The sequence below is a fragment of the Lampetra fluviatilis genome, chromosome 51 (genome assembly GCF_964198595.1).
Source record: "Lampetra fluviatilis chromosome 51, kcLamFluv1.1, whole genome shotgun sequence".
In the NCBI taxonomy this organism is placed as follows: Eukaryota; Metazoa; Chordata; class Hyperoartia; order Petromyzontiformes; family Petromyzontidae; genus Lampetra; species Lampetra fluviatilis.
This window is the reverse complement of record NC_136325.1, coordinates 5468575-5493159: the sequence shown is the minus strand read 5'-3', so window position 1 is coordinate 5493159 and position 24585 is coordinate 5468575. Positions and strand designations below refer to the sequence as shown.

Below are 24585 nucleotides of genomic sequence, written 5' to 3'. Positions count from 1 at the left end.
TACCCCCACTACCCCCCCCACTCACAAACCCACCCATACCCCCACTACTCCCCCCACTCACAAACCCACCCATACCCCTACTACCCCCCCCCCCCACTCACAAACCCACCGACACCCCCCACTACCCCCCCCCCCCCCACTTACAAACCCACCGATACCCCCACTACCCCCCCCCACTCACAAACCCACCCATACCCCCACTACCCCCCCCCCCACTCACAAACCCACCCATACCCCCACTACCCCCCCCACTCACAAACCCACCCATACCCCCACTACCCCCCCCACTCACAAACCCACCCATATCCCCACTACCCCCCCCCCACTCACAAACCCACCCATACCCCCACTACCCGCCTCACTCACAAACCCACCCATCCCCCACTACCCCCCCCACTCACAAACCCACCCATACCCCCACTACCCCCCCCACTCACAAACCCACCCATCCCCCACTACCCCCCCCCCACTCACAAACCCACCCATACCCCCACTACCCCCCCCCACCTCACAAACCCACCCATACCCCCACTACCCCCCCCACTCATAAACCCACCCATACCCCCACTACCCCCCCCCACTCACAAACCCACCCATACCCCCACTACCCCCCCCCACTCACTGGATCTTCACCACCTTCAACGTCATCGTAAGCCATTGATCAATCCACTGCTGGACGAAGGCTTAGCCAAGCCGTCACCATCTCACACGGTCCTGCACACGCTGCGTCCATCGCTCCATCTCCGCACTGGATGCCCTCTCGAGCAATGCTCCCTCCTTCGGCTGCCACTCCGTCGCTAGTCTCGACACAAGCGGCTCATTGTCCCTTCGAGCAACGCGTTCTGCCCGGAGCTCGCCACACTCCTTTTCTAAATAAAATGATAACTGGGGTGGAATTTATCAAAAGTATTTTATTGTTCATTTAGAGCAAGGCATGTAAGTACGCGGCATAACCCAGGCGACAATGGTGATGTCTGTAAACATATTCCCCCGTTATCAACGCGACAGGCATTGTCTCATGAGCACACACCCACAGACCTTTGCATTGCGATGCTGTACAATGACACATGCGCATAATTAATTTACAACGTAAAATTAATTTAATTTGTGTGTGTGGGCTCAATCGATATGGCACGAAGGGTATCCGCGAAATAACATTTTACGATATAATGATACAGCGATTATCGCGATATAATTTCCCCATAACTCTGCATTATTGTTTTCGGAATTGTTATTATTGTTGTATTGCTTTTGTGCTTCGATGTACTTCAAGTACAAATAAAGTTCTTCAACTGCATGATAGTTGGTTTTTTACCCTTTTATCTGGCAACAAAACTGCACCTTTTTTTTACAAGGAGTCATGTTTGCATTGACCACAATACCTGCGGTCGGAATGCAAACAAAAAACACAACTTTGATAATGTATGCACTGTCCTTTAAATTGATTGGTCCACACTCGAGACAGCTTTTTGCCAAAAGGCGCCTTTTGGCGTCATCTGGTCCAATACGATGTGAGGACTAGGCTCTAAGAAAAGCTGTCTCGGGTGTGGACCAATCCATTTCAAGGACAGTGCCTACATTATCAGAGTTGTGTTTTTTGTTTGCATTCCGACCGTAGGTATTGTGGTCAATGCAAACATGACTCCTTGTAAAAAAAGGTGTCAGTTTTGTTGCCAGATAACAGGGTAAAAAAAACAATTATCATATTTTGCTACTGGCAAAGGAGGTTCCAATGGGGTTCTTTCAACTGCAGTTTGCTCGGCACAAGCCTGCCCCAAGTCTTCATAATCGTTGTGACTTTACAATGTATAATGGATGTAAATGCACACGATGTCAAATCACACAGGAACTAATCGAATGGACGATAAATACGATATCATAATTTCCACGCCATTAATTACATGGGGATTTTTTTTCAACAGAGCACCAATTTAGAACGTATTTTTCATTTTATTTGATCAAATAAGGCCCACTGAGCTTTGCTTTTCAGAAGCTACCTGGCCATCACAAATGATAGCTCAACAAAGTGGCTTATCACGTGGGCAATGATAGCAGCCCAATGCCGAATTGAATGACAGCAACTTATTTACCACTTCGATGCGATGACCGCCGGTAGAATATCGAACGCTCTTGTCGCGAAACATCGCCTGCGGTCGCGCGTTCGCCGCCCGTCGCGGATCAACCCGAGCGGCCGCCCTGGTCAATGCTGCGGTGATTCAGTCAACCCTAAAACGCCACGCGTCGCTTGCCTCCCGGACGTTAAAGATCCAGGGACATGACACGCAAGAGTAGGGCCACCGCCAAAATACGGGGTGCTTCAAAAAAATGTTAACGCTTCCGAGAATTTTCAACAAAACCCACAAAAGAAGTGTGCCTCCGGGCTCTGGAGACCACCTGGAGAAGATTCCAGGCACGCGTTGACAACGATGGCGAATAAATGGAGACTCTTGGACTTTTTGAAGCTATTAACATACTTTTGTTATCGTGTTACAGCGTTTTATTATCCGTTCATTTTCCATTAAAAACGACAGTCTCATGTAAGTGTTACCATGTTTTTGAAGCACCACGTATAATCAAAGTTTAGAAAACAAACAAAAAATCTCGATCGTCGTCTCCTTCTGTCAAAAAACTAAAAAAAACAACTTTGCAGGACAACTCCTGAACATCAGTGACCTAGACTCAGTGGCGGGGGGCTGTCCCGGGTCGATCGAGGAGAAATATCGCGACAAAACCCTCCGTGCCAAAACGTCACAATGCATGCGCCGTTGACCAATTTTGCGCTGTAAGGGGGGGCGGACGAACGAAGGAGCTCTGCGAGAGTTGAAAACTCAAGAGGCTGTGCGGTCTAGAACCATCATTATTCAGGACCCTGTTAAAGAAAAAAAAACCAGAGAAAAGTCTCAGTTTGTGCTGGACGTTGACGTTAAACACGTCTCCAGGCCACAGGGAATTAAATAAGCAGCCGCAAACACAAAGGCATCTTTGCTCGAAGCCTCTCTCTCTCGCGCGCGCGCGTTTCTTGAAATGTGCGAGAAATATTCGCCGTGCCGCGCGAAGATTTATTAGCCTTACAAAATAAATAAATAAAAGAAACGTGGAAAATACGAGCACGCGATTAATAATATGGAGGTCAATGCACACATTACGTTCAAATACTGTTATAAATCAGCGGTATTGGGACTGAAGTACATGACAGCAACATTGCATGGGAGGTCAAGCCTACTTTGAGACTGGAATAATGATTCTAAGGCCTGCTACATTAATAACACCGAGTTTGTGAATGACGCCCAGTATGATTTTTCTATTTGGCGAGTTGGTGATTCGCGCCTGGCGGTGTGAACTCGGCGGCCTGAGAGTTTGATTCCCGCAAGCCACCGCCCTCCCCGCCTCCGCCACGACACCATCACACACGGGTCAGCATGGTGAAGTATGGTCAAATACTCCCCCCACGACTGAGACAGCATGGGGAGGGCCTTCGACGCAGCAGTACACTCCAAGCGCCGCGCACTGCAAACAGCACTTGAAACGTTTCCACGTTGAGAGTTACATCATGGAAAATAATAATACAGAAAAATTAAATACCCACAGATCTTGACAAGAAGGAGGGGAAAACGATTACATAGGAGCACCTATTTGTTAAAATATTAACAATGTGTCAAAACGTAGGTGGATAATGTATCCCTGGTACGTTTAACACGTAGGCTGTAGCGACCAATGTCACCCATAACAGTTGTTTTGGGGGGGTTAGATCGCGTAAATATAAATGTGTCGTTAAACCCGCCACCACCCGACACAGCCAACTAGTGAGGTTTGTCAAATCCACAACAACCATGTATTGTTCTTCTTGGTTCTTTCGGTAAAGTCACGTAGAAGGGAAATAATAAAATAATAAAAATAAAACATAAAATAATTCTCACGACGTTTCGGCCACAACGCAAGCAGCCGTCCTCAGGTGAAGAACAGGTCTGTCGGGAAGACAAGAGTCTGAGGACGGCTGCTTGCGTTGTGGCCGAAACGTCGTGAGAATGATTTTATTATGTTTTATTTTTATTATTTTATTATTTCCCTTCTACGTGACTTTACCGAAAGAACCATGAAGATGAATCCCTGTAGTCACGAAAGCTTTAAATCGAAATTTAACCATGTATTGTATTAGTAACAAGAATTGTCACGTTCTGTTTACGTGACAAACCTTTACTAACTCGCCGTGTCGGCTAGTGGCGGGTTTAACGACGCTTTTATATTTACGCCGTATAACCTAAACCCCCCCCCCCCTCCCCCCCCTCTCTGTAATGTACCCTTGGTAGTCGACCAAGTCAAAGTACAGCGGCGCACACTGCACCCACTGTGTTGCGAGTCCTTGCCAGCTGTCGTTGATGGAACATTCTTAGTGCGTGCGTGTGTTTGGTTTTGCCGTCTTTCCCCCGCACCTCGGAACGAGTACGGTGCCAAAGAAGTTCAACATACGTGCATCAACTCATTTCTGTACAACTGCTTTTTTTGTCGCGTGCGTTTCGTTTGCCGTCCTTCCCCCCGCACTTTCCGATGTGCACAGTTGGCTGCGTGCTGTACGAAAGAAGTTCAACATACGTCAGCTCATTTCTTTAGCGCTGCTTTTCGTGCGTCTAGTTTGTTGTCCTGGCCCCGATTAGCACAGTTGGCTACGTACGGTGCCAAGCCCAAGAAGTACAACATACATATACATACATTTCGGAAGAAAGTGTAGTGTACTATGAGACATCTCCTTTACCAGTGCCAAAATATAGTAATAGGTTTTTACCCTTTCAACTGCTACAAAAACTGAGACCTTTATACAAGGCATCATGTTTGCAATAACCACAATACAAGCAGTCAAAATGCAAACAAAAAGAAACAACTCTGATAATGATAATGATATGCACTGTCCTTGAAGTTGATTGGTCCACACCCGAGACAGCTTTTCTTAGAGCCTAGTCTCCTTTGGTGTTGGACCAGATGACGCCAAAAGGCGTACAACTCAAAAACAGTGCACTATCTGAGTATTGAGAGCTCGGGGTAAGCATTTACACTATGAGACACCTCCTTTACCAGTGGCAAAATATAGTAATATAGGTAAAAACCTATTACTATAAGTGTAGTGTAGTAGAACGACACTACTGTATTGGCTCGATATGGGGGCTGTAGGCAGGTGTCACGGGGGTCGTGTCGGGCCGTGACACTTTACTGAACCCAACAGGACACGTGACCGGATAAAGGGGGGCCAGTTGCCCAGGGGGGTCACGTGGTTTGGGTTCGGGCCTTCCCGATCGAAGGATCGGGAAGGGGGGCGTGGCCTGGGGCGGAGCCGGCCACACGCGGAGTGGTTATGAGCGGGGCGTGGACGTAGAACGGGGCTGTTCTGGGCTGTGCTGGGCTGTTCTGGGCTGTGCTGGGCTGTGCTGGGCTGTTCTGCTGGGTCATCTCTGGGATGAAGCTCTCCGCTCTCCGCTAGTGGACCAGGCAGCGTGTTGGGCTGTCCTGGTCCAGTGATGTAGTACCCCCCGTGGGTTAGCTAAGTTAGGAACGGTGGCTACCACCTTAAGTCGTTATGTTAAGTGTGACCTGTTGTGTTAGCTAATAAATAGTGTTGCCCCCAAAGTCCAGTGTGCGCCTGAATTTAACTCACGACAAAAGCGATAAAAGTAGTGCGTCATGTAGTGCCAGTCCATTCGGGTGGAGGGCCGCCTGACCGCAACACAGCTGTGGGTGGCATCCACACTGACAACCCCAATGTTGTAATGCCACACAATCGACGGCACCTATTGACGTCTCACTTCACTCTGCGCACGAGGAGGGCCTCCTCCATCCGACAACGCCTCCCACGCGCCATCGACCTTCGTCGTTGCCACGTGGGGGAGGAGGTCGCCTCCGTTCTCGGCTGCACCGCCTCTGGCGGCCGTCTGGAATGCTCTCCGTGTCTTGAAATCGCCTTCGCGAGACTCAGCTGCTGCTGCCATTGTTCGAGTCAAGACTTAAGATTTCCCAACCCATTTGTTTGCACGTGCGTTGAAGCTTCTGGAGATATACGGTTGCATTTAGACGCTATATAGACAGATGTAAATGGTGTTGTATTTCATGGCTGTGTAAAATAATTAAGTTGGTAGGCAAATTGATCGTTCAAGTGACATTTGGTGGTGCTGTTTTAGATTCATGAGCTGTTCCTGTTGATTAGGACCTTAGCTCAAGCTGGTATTATTGTTTTACTAAGTAAGGCCCACTGAGCTATGTAGCTCTTTTTCAGAAGCACCGTGGCCACAAATTATAACCCAACGAAGTGGCTTATCACATGGAAATATATAGCAGCCAAATACTCTAAAACGCACGTTGAAAAACCGGAGGACCCGGAGAAAAATCCACGTGACCACAAGGAGGGAGAACATGCAAACTTCAAATATACAGGTGTCGGTGGTCAGGATTCAACACACGACCTCCAGTATACCAGGCGAGGTAGTTAACATCTCGCCACCGTGGCACCCCCCCGCTTGACGGTAACCGTCATTATCCGTGGATGTTCACACATCCTGCTGTACCGCAGTCACGCTGCCAGTCGGACATCATATACACGCAACGTTTCGCCGCACGTTGATTTCGACCGCCGTTCGAAAACCGCGTCGGGCGAAAAAAACCCGAAAAGAGACGGCGGCGAGTGTTGTCAGAAGTCACGGAACGGCTCTCTGTCCTTCGCCGGGATGACGGCGGCGTCCTTCCAGTCCTCCTCGGGGTAAGACTCAAAGTTGGAAATGTCCCCGGCGTGCGACACCTTGGGGATTATGGGAGGCTTCGACAGACGACAACAGGCACACACAATGCAACAATAAATAAAAATCAAACGAAGATTCCTCCATTGGGGAAAGTGCCGTGCAGAGAGCAGCACCTACGAAGGCCGGCACGGCACACGAGGGGGGTGGGGTGGCCAGCACTACGCCCGGCCGCCGTTGTATGTATGTTGAACTTATCTTTTTCACCGTACGTAGCCAACCGTGCTGATCGGAGATGTGGGTGGAGGAACAAAGATCCAGGACTTAAGAGTTGACAGTGCCGAGGGGTTTGGAGAAGGGAGTTTCAGGGCAGCATAGAGGAATGAGGGACTTCGCACTGAACGAAGGCTTGACTGATGTTTACACATCACACCAGGTACTCATTTGAGAAGGGGACCACCAGGGCATCCTTCCAATCCTGCAGAATCCGTCCAGTGGTCCAGACTGTTGTTATGATGTCATATAGGGTAGTCTGTGCACAAACGCCACCCTCCCTCAGCATTTCGCTTGGGAGATCATCTCTTCCCGGTGCCTTTCCTGGTCTCAGACTCTGGATCACCTTCAATACTTCCTCAACAGATGGCACCTCAGCCAGCCACTCACAGGGGGTGACTTCTTCCAATATTTGAGGCACCGCAGCCTCAGCAGGGTCATCCCCACTTTGTGTCATGATGTTTTCCTGGCTGAGGGATTTCCCCTTCCCCAGGACCTCACAGAAATGCTCAGCAAATCTGCAAACCTGTTCCTGGGGGTCGGAGATCGGATCACCGTTTTTTCCCCTAATAATGGTAATAGGTGTGGCGCTGCAGGTTACTTTTGTGATGGAGTTAAATAGTGATTTGTGATCGCGGGCCACTGAGGCAGACTCCATCTCCTCAGCAACCCACGACCACCACCCATCCTTGCAGCGCCTTACGGCTCTCCGAACCTCCGAGCGCGTAAGCCTCCTCGCACAGATGCGCAAACACACTCACACACACACACGTGGCACGAGGCGCGCGAGAGGAAACGGGAGCAAGTCAAGCGGGTACAAAAAAAACACATCGTGCGAGCATTCCAACTGCGTGTTCATTATGCCACACAGTTTGGGTGCTTGTCTGTGTCTAGCGGTGTGTCCGCGCGCAGAGAGACCGCGCATGTCCACGCTGTAGGTAACGGGGAATTTCCTTCACTGGCTGCGGCCCTGGGGCCACCAGCGGAGACGGGCGTTGCTGAAAGATATTCGTGGCGTGACTTCTTCACGCTCCACTCCTGGCTCTTTTCTTTCCTCCGCCCTTGACAAATGGGCAGTGCAGACTGCCAGAGGAAGAAGGGACCTTGAGAACGTTATTCCTGACGTTCACCAAAACTATTGGTATTTGTTGGATTATTTGTGAGATTGTGATGGGAGATTGTGATGGGATATCGCGATGGGAAATCGCGATGGGAGATAACGATGAGATTGTGATGGGAGATCACGATGGGAGATTGTGATTGGAGATTGCAATGGAGATTGTGATTGGAGATTAGGCTGGGAGATCACGTTAAGAGACTGTCTCACCTTGAGCTTGCGCTGTGGAACCAGCGCCCAGTCGATGTGTTTAAACCACCGGTGCCTCTTAACATCTTCTGCCCCATCCTGAATAACCAAACCACACCGCACATGGCTCCTCCATATCAATCGCAAATCAATTTTTTGCCACGGAGCAATAAATGACCGCTCCAATGAAGAAAATCGTTCAAGTTGTTTTATTTTTTTATGGGAGCCGATAGGTTACACGGTTGCTACGTCTGCAAAATATTAATTTCGAAGGACACCTTACAAGTTTTTCGCGAAGAAACAAACACGCTACAAGATATCGACAACCAATCGCAGTCAAACTTGCCACCCAACTTCCCATTGTCAATGCCCAGAGCGGTGTCGTCTATGGGCATGAGTGCCATTAAATCTCTTTCAAAAATATATTTTCTAAAAAACAAACATAACAGTCTTCTTGGTTCTTTCGGTAAAGTCACGTAGAATGGAAATAATAAAATAATAAAAATACAACATAATAAAATAATTCTCACGACGTTTCGGCCACAACGCAAGCAGCCGTCCTCAGGTGAAGAACAGGTCTATTCTTCACCTGAGGACGGCCATTCTACGTGACTTTACCGAAAGAACCAAGAAGATGAATCCCTGCAGTCACGAAAGCTTTAAATCGAAACATAACAGTATCTGTGTGCAACGCTATCGCTTAAGAACACAAATGATACCAAAGCGGATAAGAACTATAGTTTTTACACTTCATATAAAATTGGAGAAAGAGATGATGGGGTCAGTTGATCGGGGTGATGCCAGCTGACCATGTCTCAGTTGAGCCTCCCTGACATTTGGTAGCCTTTGGTGCTTTGAGGATCCGGTGATGTCTACACCTTTGCCCAGGGTCGGGTTGCCACCTGTCCTGCTTATACCAGGATACATTGTTCATGTAGCTGTCCTCAGAAACGTGTAAGTCACGGTGGCGAGATGTTAACTGCCTCGCCTGGAATACAGGAGGTCGTGGGTTCGATCCCGACGCCGATGCCTATATATTTGGAGTTTGCTTGTCTGTCTCCCCGCATGGTCCCGTGGATTTTCCTCCAGGTCTTCCGGTTTTTATCCTCATATTTAGAATCAACATCACGCGTTTGGAGTATTTGGCTGCTATGAATGTCCACACGATGACAAGCCACTTGGCCGAGCTATCATTTGTGGCCAGGTCACTTAAGATCTGTAAAGAGGAGTGGGACAAAATCCCTCCTGAGATGTGTGCAAACCTGGTGGTCAACTACAAGAAACGTCTGACCTCTGTGATTGCCAACAAGGGTTTTGCCACCAAGTACTAAGTCATGTTTTGCAGAGGGGTCAAATACTTATCTCCCTCATTAAAATGCAAAACAATTTATAACATTTTTGACATGCGTTTTTCTGGATTTTGTTGTTGTTATTCTGTCTCTCACTGTTCAAATAAACCTACCATTAAAATTATAGACTGATCATTTCTTTGTCAGTGGGCAAACGTACAAAATCAGCAGGGGATCAAATACTTTTTTCCCTCACTGTATGAAAAAGAGCTAAACAGCTCAGTGGGCTTTACCTGGAAGAATAACATTTAGTTTTATAATAGTTTAGTTTAAAGTATTCCTGGGACATTAACAGTCCTGGTTTTCGTCTGCTGTGTAACAATACGCTTCTCAATACAATACAATAAAATTCGATGCAGATCTCCCCTCTTTCGGTATTGTGAGGTGTTCTCTCCTTTTTAAACAACTAAAGTAGAATAACAAATAAATAAAAAATGTTATATGCACAGTTTTTCATTCGCTCTCACAGCAGAGAGAGAGAGAGAGACAGAATTGAATCAGAGGTTTGGGAAATCACAGACAAGCAGGAACGACAGCCAGACCCTGCGCCAATAATTGCCCGAGATCCGTGGTCCTACATTTGTATTTCTTTCACCAACTGATCTTTGTTCATGTGGGAGGAGTGCCTGGCAGAAAAAAACCCCCACACGTGCCAAGGCAGGGTAGGAACACTCGATCCCCTTACAGACGGAAACCAACCCACTTGCTACACTGCCACCGTGACCTCGCCATAAGCCAGGGGGTGGCTTAGGGTAAGGCTGTCTCTGGTATAGGCCAATCAGTTTCAAAGGCGCATATAATATCAGAACATCATTGGAACCTCATTTGCAAGTAGAAAAATATGATAATTGTTTTTTTTTACCCTTTTATCTGGCAACAAAACTGACACCTTTTTTTTACAAAGAGTCATGTTTGCATAGACCACAATACCTGCAGTCGGAATGCAAACAAAAAAATATAACTCTGACAGTGCATACATTATCAGAGTTATGTTTTTTGTTTGCATTCTGACTGCAGGCAGGTATTGTGGTCTATGCAAACATGACTCCTTGTAAAAAAGGTGTCAGTTTTGTTGCCAGATAAAAGGGTAAAAAAAAACAATTATCATATCAGAGCATGTTTGCTTGCATGTTTTACCACAAGTACGTGTGGTTGATGCACATTTTACGGACTTGCAATAGGTATCCATTTGGCGTTTGAACACCTGAACACCTCCTGTTTTATTGTCATCAAGGTTCAAGCCTATTCTTATTTTTTTTTAATATAATTTTTATGCTGGTAAAAAATTTAAATCTCCCGTGGATATAGAGGGAGGGCGTTTCACGAACGAGCGCCCACGATTCACCACGGCCCTCGCCGCTTCCTCCACGGCGCTGGAGGATGACGAGCAGCACCAAGGCTCAGCCAACCGGCACCTGGATTTTTTGACACCTCGGAGGTTGCAACAGTAGCCGAGCGGTCGGAAACCGAAACGGAGGCGGCGGTCGAGATCCGCCACAGAGACAAAGATCCCCCCTCGTGTAGCCTTAACAGAATCTTTTCACGCGATCTAACCCCAAAAATAACACCTGTATTATGGATGATATTGGTTGCGAAAGCCTTCGCGTTAAACTTAACTTGGGGCAAGTGCTGTTAGCGAATAGCAGCACCTGTGAAGGCCGGCACTGTGGCACACGAGGCGGTGGGTGGCCGTCTCCCCACCGGCGATGATCTTACACGCTACACCAGGTACTCATTTGAGGCCGAGCCGACCTAGGGGAGGACCAGGACCAGTTCAGATAATCATCACCGGCGGTTGGCGGTTGGCGTTGGCCGCGAGCGGGAATTGAACTCGTGCGGCCGGGGGTTGGTAGCACAGGGCATTGAGCGCTACTACACGACCGCTCCACTCCACACGGATGCCGCGTGTGCACGGACACACACACACACACCTGTGCTGACTTTGCGATGCGGCCGCATACCGTACCTTCATGTTGCCCAGCCGTCTGGTGCGGTCCGAAGCCAGGAGCTTCTTAATCAGGTCCCTGTGATTTTCGCGGGGAGTTGGGAGTGTACGTGGAAGGGGGGGGGGGAGGAAAGAGGTGTAAAAGTCAAAACGGCGGTGCGTGCCAGGTCAGTGCACGGGCGGTCTCGCTCCCTGCCGCGCATTCCTCCGCGTGTTTGTCCGGGGTAGCCTCGGATCAGCTCCGGCTGCAAAGGGAGAGTGCCTCACGGCAGCCCGCTCGCTGTACGTGTGTACACGCACACACGGTGCGACCCCTGGATGAGGGCTGAGCCCCCTTCTCCTCCTCCTCCCCCTATAAAACAAGCTTGGGAATTAATGTACTTGTGCAATTTTTACTTTTATACTTTTTATTTAAGGGGCGCCATGGTGGCGTGATTTTTTCTACCTCGCCTGGTATGCAAAAGGTCAGGGGTTCGATCCCAACCCCGACGCCTGCTGCTGTATACCTGGAGTTTGTGTGTTCACCCCGCGGCCGCGTGGAGCTATCATTTGTGGCCAGGTGGCTTTTGAAAAAGAAGCGTTTAGCCCAGTGGGCTTTACGCGGTAAAATAAAAAAAAAGTAATTTTTTATATCTTTTAGTTTGCACTCCAATCGTGTTTTTGTATTTGTTGTTGTAACTTTCGCACCCTCCCCTACTGGCCGTGATCATTTCCGTTGATTTCCGAGTCCGATTTTGTGCTAGCAAAAAATGTGTGTCGTGCACCCCCCCCCTCCTCCTCCACACTTTTTTAGTCGCTCGATCCGACCCAGAAATCACTCGCGAATCGAGCTGGTGGTCGCGAGAGATTCCGCGTTTAAATGTTCGACCATACTGCACCACGACGGTCAGTGTGGGTTCGGTGAAGGGACGGAGGGTTCTCAGGACTGGTTACAAATATCACTCTGAATTAACGTTGAGCTTGGGGGGGGGGGGGAGGGGGTGGCTTTTTAGGGGATGATGGCCATCAATGTTTTTGACTGCTTCGGAAGTGCTTGATCCAGCGGTGGATTGGTTGTGCATGATTCCATGTGAAGGTGATGAATTCCATGTGAGGGTGATGAACATTTCTGAAGCAGTGGTGGTGGTGGTGGTAGCCTTGTGTCTTTTATAACATTAACATCTCGCAACGATGGGGAGACGTCAACTCCCTCCCTCGGCTAGTATGCAGGAGCTCGTAGGTTCGATCCCGATCCTGACACCTGCACATTTGGAGTTTGCGTGTTCTCTCTCTCCTCATAGCTGCCTGGATTTTTCTCCGGGTCCTCCGGTTTTTCTCTCCACATTTACATTCAACACTCGCACATCCGATTGGCACGGCCGGCGGCGACCTACGGTGCGAAATAAGTTCAGCATACGTAGACGCATGCGCACAATTGACTGCTGTAAATGTCCACATGATAAGCTACTTCGTTGGACTATCATTTGTGATAGCTAAGTCGCTTCTGAGAAAGAGCTACACAGCTCGGTGAGCCTGACATGGTAAAATACTAAAACGTTGTTGAGTTTATGGCTTTTCGATTTAAAGCTTTCGTGACTGCAGGGATTCATCTTCTTGGTTCTTTCGGTAAAGTCACGTAGAAGGGAAATAATAAAATAATAAAAATGAAACATAATATAATTTTATTATGTTTTATTTTTATTATTTCCCTTCTACGTGACTTTACCGAAAGAACCAAGAAGATAGTTTATGGCTTTCAACTGGATACCTGACCTGCTGCAGCCTGCGACTGCTTAATATTATCCTCAGGTGGAAAATAAGTAAATCCATTTCATGGTCTTTCTCTGGGGTTTATCATGCGGTAAATCTGTTGCCAGCTGGTAACGTTGAGCGCCACCGTGGTTCACGTGCAATACAAACAGATATTTTATCGCCCGTCTGGGAATTACGCAGCTACCAGTACTGTTTCATTTCGTTTCGTCTTGAAAACGTTTACAATTTGTCACCGTGTGCCCGCGCTCAAGAGCAGAAATGCAATTCAGATTTTTTTTTACCGTTTCAGAGTCTCAATATGATCACGGTGCAATTGCACGGCACTACCGGATGATGCTATTCACCATACTTATTCATGATAATAATTTCTATCTATGGCATATCAACATCGTTATCATCAATCCATCACCATCATCATCCTCATAACTATCATCCTCATCACCATTGTCAATTCATCATTAATCCAGTGGAATGTAAGCATATGCTGCTTCTGTCAGAATTGTGCAAATACAAGTTGTGCTTACATCCAAACCAGTCACGTGTCTCCGTGGGAGATTTGGCGGCTAGCAATGGGACGGGTTGAGAGTTCAAATCCTGTTTGGGTTTTGTCTGACTCAGCCCAACATCCCTCCGGGGGTCAATAAATTGAGAACCAGTTTGCGGGGAAGTTGACAGTAGTTGCCCTATGGATAGACTCGCTCGCCACGACTGCAATGTGGAATTTCCACCATCGGCTCAGCAAGGGGGAGGGGGGGCGGAGTGCTGTATGCAGGAGATGAATATCTCCCCAATAAATCACTCAGACTTTTTAATGGACTACATCCAACTTGTATCGTTTAGAATATCATTTCTCTCCCCCCCCCGCCACCACCACCACCACACCGCACCCACCCACCCACCCACGCCGCCACGGCAATCGAATTAAACCAAACAAAGTCAGCGTGACACGTACGCAGAGCCGGCGCTGTTGCGACCGTGCCAACGTTCCGTGGCCTCATTGCGTCGGTGATGGACGGGCAGTTGGCCGTCGGAGAGTGCGACGGCATCAATGTCTGCGCGCGTCTCAACGACTCGGAGCCCGGGTGATGGCACTGTGGCACAGGTGGTCGTCGGGCGGGTAGGCCAGCGTCACCCACGCCCGGCCGCCTTCGTCAGGTGCGTACGCTCGGCCCTGCTGGGCGCAAGTTCGGTTAGCGAGTAGCACCGATAGAGCCCGGCACTTTGGCACGCGAACTCGGGGTCGACCGCAAGACGCCCTGCCCGCCCGCCCCCCCCCCCAGTGCCGATCTTTACACGCCTCGCTGGGTATACTCATTTAAGTCCGAGTCGACCTCGGGGAGGCCCACGACCGGTTCAGATATTCGTCACTGGGGGTCATGAGCGGGAATCGTACTCGCCGCTACCCAGACCTGCCCCCCAACCCCGCCCCCCATAGTTCAGACCGATACACAGAGCCTCTCTCTATCTCTCTTGAGAGTTGGGCACATCTGTCGGGCACATGCGGGGAGGAGGCGGGACTTGTGTTTGGCAGTTTTCTCACGAGCTGTGCACCCTCGCAGTGACGTCATAATGCTGGCGGGGCGGGGGGCGGGGGGGCGATATTCTTCACGAATTCCTTCTGTTTGACTTGTGCAGTAGCACGTGGCTCGTTTCTAATGCTCGTCTTGTTTGTTCCGTCCTTATTGCTCTATTGTCTGTATTGTCTGTTTCGTTTGTATTGTTTATCTAGTTTGTATTCTCTATCTCGTTTGTATTGTCCGTCTACGCACTATTGTCTGCCTTGTTTGTATTGTCTCGTTTGTATTGTTTATCTCGTTTGTAATGTTTGTCGAGTTTGTATCGTCTCGTTTGTGTTGTGCAAATCGTTTGCAATGTCAATCCCGTCTGTATCGTTCTCATTTCATATTTCGTCACTAACATTGTCTCGTTTGTGTTGTCTGCCTCACTTTGTGTTGTGCTGTCGGCCCTGTTCGTACTGCCCATCCATATGCCATATGCTCTTCGCGTCTAATGTGCATACGATTACCATTCATAAAATGTATTATTAAACGCACGATGGAGGTGCAGCAGTCCTACGTGGTGGTCAGTGCACTGCGCCATGAACCCAGAAACCCTAAATCCCTGGCCAAGACAAGAGGATAGAGGAATGTTGAATTTCTTTCGCACCCTACGTAACCAACCGTGTGCTAAGTAGATGTGCGGATATCTGCACCGGCCCTGGGCCTGGACCTTTACGTAGGAAGGATGTCATCAGGAGTGAAAGAACGGATTTGAATCGACGCATCGCCCTTGAATTATTTGGTGGGCGAATAGACGCCGCGTCGTCATGCGAGACCTTCTACCCGTGGCTGGGACCCCCTGGTGCAATGGACCCCCTGGTGCAATGGACCCCTGGTGCAATGGACCCCTGGTGTATAGGACCCCTGGTGTATAGGACCCCTGGTGCAATGGACCCCTGGTGCAATGGACCCCTGGTGCAATGGACCCCTGGTGCAATGGACCCCTGGTGCAATGGAACGGAAATCGGCTAATGCAGTTGTTCAGCACTCATTTTCAGAGGGGAGGGGGTGTCACTTTCACCGATAAGACATCATCAGTGAGAGGGCCGCTACGCATTTGAAACCAGCGGGGGTTTGACAGCACGATGATGATGGGTGGGGGGTGGGTGGCGTACATCAGGGGCCGCACTGAAGGCCAACAACGGCTGCCCGTGGCCCACGGTGGCCTTGCAACGAAGAGCGCTGGGGTCACAGGGCGCAAGAGAGCGAACCAGCATTGGTCAACGATCCGCCGTGTGAAAACGAGGGCGCGGTTCCACCCCGCGTTTAGTTTGTAGCGAAGGTCAGCACCTTCCCCCCCCCACCCGCGGAACATACCGTCCCGCGCGTGCATTATTTATTATAGTCATTTTCATGATTTTTTTTTTTAAACCGCCCTGTCCAAACATCCACTTAAGTTAGTATTATGTTTCTTGCTATGGCTGGCGCATTGCCAAGAGCCCTCTGGGGGTGAATCGCGGTGATCGCCGCCTGATGTACAAGAACGTATTAATTGCCATGGCACATTATATCATTATTACGGCGCGGTTTTTCAGTGCTATTTTTCTTTTTTAAAGTCTCGGGCTTTGCGGACGACGACGGCGGAGTATCACTGTGCCAGAGTGTACGGTGGGCTGTCTCGGCAAGCGGCGGCCCTACACGCACAGCCTCCCGTGCTCAACACACGGGGAGACAAAGGTAAAGAAAGACTGCCCTCACTGCTCCTCCAGAGATTCGCCTCCCACTTCCCACCTCAGCCCGTTGATTGGCTCTCAAAGCGCCACTTTCAAGCTACAACTATTTGTTTAATTTAAATTTAATATATTAAGCCAGAAGGACTGAATGAACACCTCCCTCATGATAATTGGTTTTTAGCCCTTCTACCTGGCAACAAAACTGACACCTTTTTTTACAATTGTTTTTTTTTACCCTTCTATCTGGCAACAAAACTGACACCTTTTTTTACAATTGTTTGTTTTACCCTTCTATCTGGCAACAACACTGACACCTTTTTTTTACAAGGAGTCATGATTGCATAGACCACAATACCTGCAGCCATAATGCATTATGGCTGCAGGTATTGTGGTAAAAAAACAATTATCATATTTTTTACTGGCAAATGAGGTTCCAATGGTGTAAATGCACCTCCTTCATATTAATTTAAAACACAACTTTGTTCTCTTAGGTTTTAACGGTAAATTCACGACGGTAAAAATAAATAATAATAGAAATAATAATTTTATTTATATTATTTTTACTATTTATTATCAATTTTTACCTACGTGACTTTACCGAAAAAACCTAAGAGTATGAATCCTTGCAGTCACGAAAGCTTCAAATCTAGAAAAACTGTATTCTTCAGTGGCCTAAACGTGTGCCTTTTTAGTTTAAAACTAAACGATTAAACTAAACTTTTATTTTTTATTTTATCAGTTAAGGTCCATTCAGCTATATAGCTCTGTTTCAGGAAGCGACCTGGCCACAAATGATAGCTCATCGAAGTGGCTTGTCATCACGTGGAAATTTACAGCAGCAAAAATACTCGACACCCACGCTCATTCTAAATGTGGAATAAAAAACCGGTGGAACCAGAGAAAAATCCACGCGACCACGGGGAGAAAGAGAGAGAGATGTAAACTCCAAATATTAAGGTGTCAGGGTACGGGATCGAACCCACGACCTCCTGCATATCAGGGGAGGGAGTTAACACCTCACCACCCCCCCAGGAACACCACTGCTCGCTTCCATCCTTTGCCGGCAGAGTTGCAGATAATTCACCACGGGAGGCCGCTTCTAAAGCGATGATTCTGGGAAGAGACGCGAATAACGAGGGAAAGGATGGGGCCCTAAGGAAATGGGCCGTACACTTGGGGCCTGCCAAGCGAACGGCAGGCAGGCGCGACGCACGAGGCTGCGTCCATCGGCCAGGGAAGGAGGCCCCCCCCCTGCGGGTGCCGTGGGTGTCCCGGCACAACCAGCGACGTTCAGGCCAAGAGACACCCACAACGAAACGTGGATATTTTTTTTTTTTGGGATTGTGCGTCTTGCCTCTCTTCAACACGGAGACGCGGATGCCGGTTACGCCGAAGACGGACCTTTTGAATACTGTACACAGCAGCAGCGTCGCTAACAGTGAAGCTCAGCAGTGAGTCGATAGCCAGTGGTTGGGTAGATGTTATATTTACATCGTGCAAGAGAACTCGTCTTTATCTGCAAGGAAGTTGGAAGGGTGGTTGGGGGGGGTGGGCGAACTTGACGGATCTTGTTTGCATTCTAGCCAATGACCACAGGGATCTGATCACTATTGGGACAGCCCCAACTACCACCATCGGCACACACAGCCAGGGCCCCCCGTCCATGGGGGCAGGGAAAGGTTTAGAATCATAATGTTTATTTATACTGCAGAAGGAATCCGATCAGCTATAAAGCTCTTCTTTCACAGATGTCCAGTAGGGGCACGGGGTCAGAACGTTACAACAACTCACAATATGTAAAAAAATACACGATAGGAGTGCAAAGTATAGAAAAGGTAAATAAATCGTTTAAAAAATACTGTATATACAAATACAACTAAACACATTTTTTCTTTATCTTACCAGGTAAGGCTCACTGAGCCATTATCTGGGGACTGGAGCAGATCACACCGTGTGGGCCACCCTCGCCCGATGCCTTCAAACTGAACCAGAAGTAGGACATCTAACACCGTGATATTGACCCGTGCCCCCCCCCCCACCAAAGCGCGGGGCCCAGGGCAGTCGCCCCGATGTCGCCGCCGTTGCCCCCAGAGGGACGTGGCACTCGGGGAGAGGAGGGGCCGAGAGTGGCAGTGAGCGGAGGCACTGACTTCGAGAAGAGGTCCAGCTGGGGCTGTCTTGGGAACTCCACTTTGCCGTCCAAGATCTTCTTGTAGATGTTGATGGGCACCTCGTCGTAAAACGGGGGGTACCTGCCAAGCACGCCAATGAGGACAAACATTCCTCCTCGTTAGCCTACACAGGCTGCAAGTGCCGCTGTAAAGTGCTACGAAGGCCGGCACTGGACACACACACCGAGGGGGTGGGTGGCTAACACCACGCCCGGCCGTCTTTCTATCCCCAATTAATTTGAGGCCGAGTAAGCCTAGGGGAGACCAGTTATACTGGTAGGAACCTCCTGGTTACACCAGCCCACAGGGGATTATTGTGTCCGTCGTGCAGGGAGGGGCTGGGTGGAGAGGGGCTGGGTGGGGGGGGTGGGGAGGGGCTGGTCACCCCGTGGTGCCCTTATAAAACTCAACGTTTAACCTACTCACACTGGCTTGTGCCCGCCCTCACAGTCGGCCATATTTGCGGAATACACCACGCCACCGTTGACCCTGGCAATTGACCGAGCAACCCAACGTTCCTACCAGCTCCCTCCGCAGGAATGTATTTGGTTGTGAGCAGGAATCGAACTGGAGTCACCGGGTTCGTAGCGCTCCGCCACTAACTGCTACCTCACCGCTCCCCAATAAACAATAAAGAGACAAAGATTCCCCCTATAGCCTTAACAGACTGTTGGGGCAAGTGCTGTTAGCAGGCACCTATGAAGGACGGCAAGGCACAAATGGACACATGCAGGAACGCATATACATATACACTTACAGACACACACACACACACAGGTCACATGAATTCACCAGCCTTATCCCATCGATGCGAAAGTAAGAGATCAATGCCCAGTCGCCCCGTGTTCAACAAGACTTGCGAATAACAACATTAATATTCAAACCTGCCGAGAGACCAATTAGCGGTGGGATTAGCGGTGCAGCGGTAAGCGCGCCGCGCCATGAACCTGGCCCTCCGAGTTCGACTCCCGGCCACAGCTGTATGCAATGGTGATGATATCGGAACTGACCGGTTGCGTAACTTGCGTGGGGGCAGGGGGTGCCTTGCCCCCCCCCCCGCGCTTGCCTTGCCCCCCCCCCTCCAGTGGCCAAAGCTACGAGTTGGCTCCCCGCCCTTGACAACCACCCCGAGATATTTTTTCAACAACAGTGTAAAATAATTTCGATTTAAAGCTTTCGTGACTGCAGGGATTCATCTTCTTGGTTCTTTCGGTAATGTCACGTAGAAGGGATATAATAAAATAATAAAAAGATTGTATTTTATTATGTTTTATTTTTATTATTTTATTATTTCCCTTCTACGTGACTTACCGAAAGAACCAAGAAGAAAAAGTGTAAAAGAACAAAAAATATATGTAAGGGGCCGTCCATAAATGACGTCACGCGATTTTGGACGATTTTTTACCCCCAACCCCTCCTCACACGGCGTCACAAAAAGTCAGACCCCCCTCAAATATGACGTCAAAAAGCTCTGCCCCCCCCCCCCCAAAACCATATTTCCATTTTGAAAATAAACATGCTTCAAATCGCTTTAAACTATTGTTATTGTAGTGCGTATTTAATGTGGCGCTTAACTGTGATGTTGTAGGAGTGTTGTTATAACAATTAGTGTTGTTATAACAATTATTTATTTAAAGTTGCGCATTTTGATGTGACGTCACATTTCTCAACCCCCCCCCCCCTCGTTACACATCGTCACAAATGTCTGACCCCCCCCCCCCCGAGGTGCGTGACGTCATTTATGGACGGCCCCTAATGATGTGATTAGGCAAGCGAAGCCACAATGTATAACAGCCGAGGTGCGACCGTGGGAGACAAATCAAACATTGGGACCCAATGGCGGAGCCAGAATTTTCAGGTAAGCGGGGGGGGGGGGCAACCCCTCCAGCAATGAGAAATGATAGAGGAGTTGTTAGTAAGTAAGGACTTGTCCCTTGGTTTTTGTTCGACACGTGTGCGGCGATGGCGCAGCCATCGATCGAGGGTCGAATTCGAACCACGTTGTGTGATCGCCATCGCGCTCGCTGAAGGTGTTGATGCCTTCAGGGAAGTCGTGTCCTGTTTACGCAACTGCGCACAATACTGTGAGTCACTTAGAACTGCTTTGCCATTACTTATTGCCAATTATGGACTCAGACTATTGTCCTATCATCTCATAGAGTCCCGGGCAAGTCATTATATTCTACAGTGGCAGTGGGGGTCGCAAAATGCCGATTTATGACTAATATAAACCCCAATGATCCGACCGAAATTAGGGATTTCGATCGGATCATTGGGGGGGGGGGGGGGGCACGTGCCACCCCCCCCCCCCCCACTGGTGTTGGGACCCCACCTGACCAATTGCCGCACCCCCTGAGCTGATGATGTCGTTACTGCGCCACTGGAACCGATCCTGGAACTCTGATCACCAACCCGCAGTGGCGAGCATGGCTCAAAGTAATCTCAAACAAACTCTTCGCACGGCTTCACACGGCATGGGGAGGGGCCTTCATCCAGCAGTGGAAAGACACACGGGCTCTCAACGGTTACCAATTGGTCAACCTGTCACTCTGGTTCATTGTTTGCGTGCATGTGTGGCACATTAGGAATGGATCAAACCAGCCACATGGTTAATGGCGTCTCGGAAGAATCGCTGCGTGTAACACACGTGTTGTTGCATTTTACAGAGTGACGGTGCTGTTCTTCACAAGATTAATATGAACCACAATAAATAAATGTGCTTGCCCTCGATTTGGAGCACCTGCCCACGTTCTTCATTTCGAGTGTGCAACATATGTATGTTGAACTCTTTTTTGCACCGTACGTAGCCAAACCGTGCTGATCGGAGGTGCGAAACATTACATTTAAAAAGCGCTTCATTCAACCCCGCAACTGCAAAGGCCATCGCTGCGATGAAGAAGACCCCATTAAGCTCAAAATGTCATATAACCACACGTATGTTTTTTAATTACCTTCAGGCCAGTCGTTTGGGTCGACGCACAAGCGGCGGTATTAAGCGACTAACTTTGTTGTTGGATTCGAATTTTTTTTCGGGATGAGCAAAAACCGCCCGCTCTGACCCCGGGAATATAGATTTTTTGTAGGAACGCACGGGCGGCCAGCTGGTTGTCAGGTGACGGCTGGGCGAGACTTCAAACGATGGCATGAAAAGCTTTCGAGCAGCGGGGGGGGGGGGGGGGATCGGGGGGGGGGGGGTGGGGGGGGGAGGTTGTCTAGCCATTGGGGATTTGGGGGATAGCAGGCGGAGGAGCCGGTCAGGTCGCGACGCTTTGGGGTTGCCTGCGTCACCGGACGTCTGAAAAAAAGTGCTTCATAGCTCATCGGATTCATGGAATCCAGTCTAAATACAGATTCCGATTGATTCTAACAACCTGTGGTGCCCATCGCCCCCACACAAAGACAAATATTCCCCGTATAGCCTGTAACAGAGTGTTGGGGCAAGTGCTGTTCGCGAGTAACGCCTATGAAGATTGGGGGTGGGTGGCCAGCACCACGCCCGGCCGCCTTTGTCTCCCCAGTGGCGATGTTTACACACCGCACCAGGTACTCATTTGAGGCCGAGTCGACCTAGGTGAGGCCCATGACCGGTTCAGATAATCGTCACTGGTGTTGGCCGTGAGCGGGAATCAATCTCGGGCCACCGGCGTTCGCTACCGCTCCCCAAAGACAAAGACCCACGCATCAGCCACCACAACTGCTAGGGAGCACCTGTGAAGGCCGACACTGAACGTGAGGGTGCAGCGTCGTCAGGACCGTGCCCGGCCACCTTTGTTTTCCCCTCCAGTGCGGAGATGTTTGCACACGGCACCAGGAAACACTCACGTCAGGCTGAGCTGACATAGGGATGGCCCAATAGCGGTTCAGATATTCGCCAAAACGATCATTGGCCAACGATCATTGGCCGTGAGCGGCGGTCGAACGGAGGACGGTGGGCAGTGCCGCTCGCCTAACCGCTGCACGAACCAGCTCCCCAGACAGACAGACAGGCCGCGGGGCATGTGGGTTAAGCGGGCAGTGGGTCCCGATGCGTTCGCAGGTGCGGGATGTTGACCCTGCGCTGTGTTTATTTGGTCGGGCGCTGTTTGGTCCACACCCTGTATACATGGGCACGTTCCGAGAGGCCGTGCACAGTCGCGCGATTGTGCACGGGCTCTTTGGTATTACCCTCGCTGCTCGTTTTCCAGTCTCTCTGCGATGACCCGCCCGCACCAGTCTGGTGGCGACTTTCTCATCGCACACGGAAGAAAGTGCTGCGCCTGGTGTCTAGTTTCGCTCAGGCAGTGCCAAACCGTCCACGCAATTTATGTATTTCACGACGCTCAAAGTCACGTATGTATGCATGTATGTTGAGATTTTTTCGCACCGCAGGAAGCCAAGCACGCTAATCGGAGGTGCGGGGGAAGGGTAACAAACTAAACACGAAAGCAGTTCTAAAAAAAAAAAGATGCGTTTTTAATCTAGATTTGAAAGCGCATAGCTCCAGCGGCTTCCTAATATCGGAAGGAAGAGCGTTCCAGACGGCCGCAGAAGCGCATCTGAAAGTGAGTGCGTTGCCGTGTACAATGTCGCGTCGAACTGGCGATGGATGGTGCTCACACGGACGCAAAAAGTTTTTTGGTTTGGCCATGTTTGTTTGTTGTAGTACAGAGTTAGACTGATGGCCTTAATCTAAGTTGTCTTGCGCTTGTTGTTGTTTGACTTGCATCCCACTGGGATTTTTGCACACAGTGTTGGTGTACGGTGCTTTTTCTGCAATATTTTGCTGCCTTTTCTTGGATTTTCTGTTTGCACATAGTCACTTTAAGATGTTTTCTTGTTCATGTTTGTGTTTTCTGTTTGTTGCGGTTGCACCCGATTCAAGAGCCGAATGGCTCACAGGGCTATACCTAATAAATGAACTTGAACCTCTTCATCTCCCTGCGCGAGATATTTTTTTTGCCTTCCTAGCGAGGGCGGCAAACATTGCGAAATCTGGCAGCGTAGTGCCACTTAATCGCCGCGGAATATTCACGCGCACTCACCCAGCAACGGCCGCGGACCCAGGGATAAAAAAAACCGAGCGAACTGAGAAAACTGAGCGAATGCATTGGGTCCCAAGCAGAGCCAAGGGCTCCTGGGGTTTCACGACAAAATAAATAAATAATCGACGGGTGCATCGAATATCGGCTGGGACTCGAATCTAATCAACACAACGAGAAACGTAACGCACAACAGCCAATCAGACTCTCTCATCCTCCACCTCGTCTGGGTCTCTTTTCACCGCGTTACATCTCGATCTTTACACCCCGATGTCCTCCGCTACTCTCAGCGCGGTTGCCTGGATTGACCACCCGAACGTGAAATTGCAGTTGTTGCTCTGTATCTCTGCCGCTGTCATCCCGACGAAAATTTCCTTTGTCGGAAGGGGGTGGTCGCCCTCCTCCGCCCCCCAAAAAGTTCACTGCCGAGTTCTACCAAATGGGGCCAGAACCCTCCAACGTGCCCCCCCCCCCCCCAGCTCCCATCGTCACAAGGTGCCCAAACATCGCGGGGCGCCCTCGCTCACACGCAGCGAGGGAATTTGTCGACCCGTCCCCTCGAACGCGTGCCAAGAAAGTGAAAAACCGCTCTCCCGAACAACGCTCGCCTCTCAGCGACGAGCTTCCCGAGAGCTGCGGACGTTTACGGCGGTTGGGCTGGAACCTCGTGTATGTGTGTATGATGTCGAACCTCTTTTGCACCGTACGTAGCCAACCACGTGAATCGGAGGTGCGGAGGAAGGACCACAAACTAAACACTAAAAAGGAATTCGAAATAAAAATTTGTTTAAAAAAGTGCGCAGCTTTCAGCGAGTTCCTAATA

The 24585-nt window shown here is 49.5% G+C and overlaps 1 protein-coding gene across 3 annotated transcripts in view; it reads right to left on the bottom strand.

Annotated features, from left to right (window-relative positions):
* Window positions 1–6120: 6120 nt before the first annotated feature.
* Window positions 6121–24585, bottom strand: part of LOC144948784 (cAMP-dependent protein kinase catalytic subunit PRKX-like) — a 34488-nt gene continuing 16023 nt past the window's right edge. The window contains exons 5-8 of one of the 3 annotated variants that reach the window (XM_078878437.1): window positions 18724–18825; window positions 11611–11668; window positions 8317–8394; window positions 6121–6796 (exon numbers count right to left, since the gene is read on the bottom strand). In XM_078878437.1, coding sequence (XP_078734563.1) covers window positions 6671–6796; window positions 8317–8394; window positions 11611–11668; window positions 18724–18825 — 364 coding nt within the window. In that variant the 3' untranslated portion in view covers window positions 6121–6670. Of the gene's footprint in view, window positions 6797–8316; window positions 8395–11307; window positions 11669–18723; window positions 18826–24585 lie in introns of those variants that run through there. The other 2 variants (XM_078878436.1, XM_078878435.1) reach the window with 2 other exon arrangements.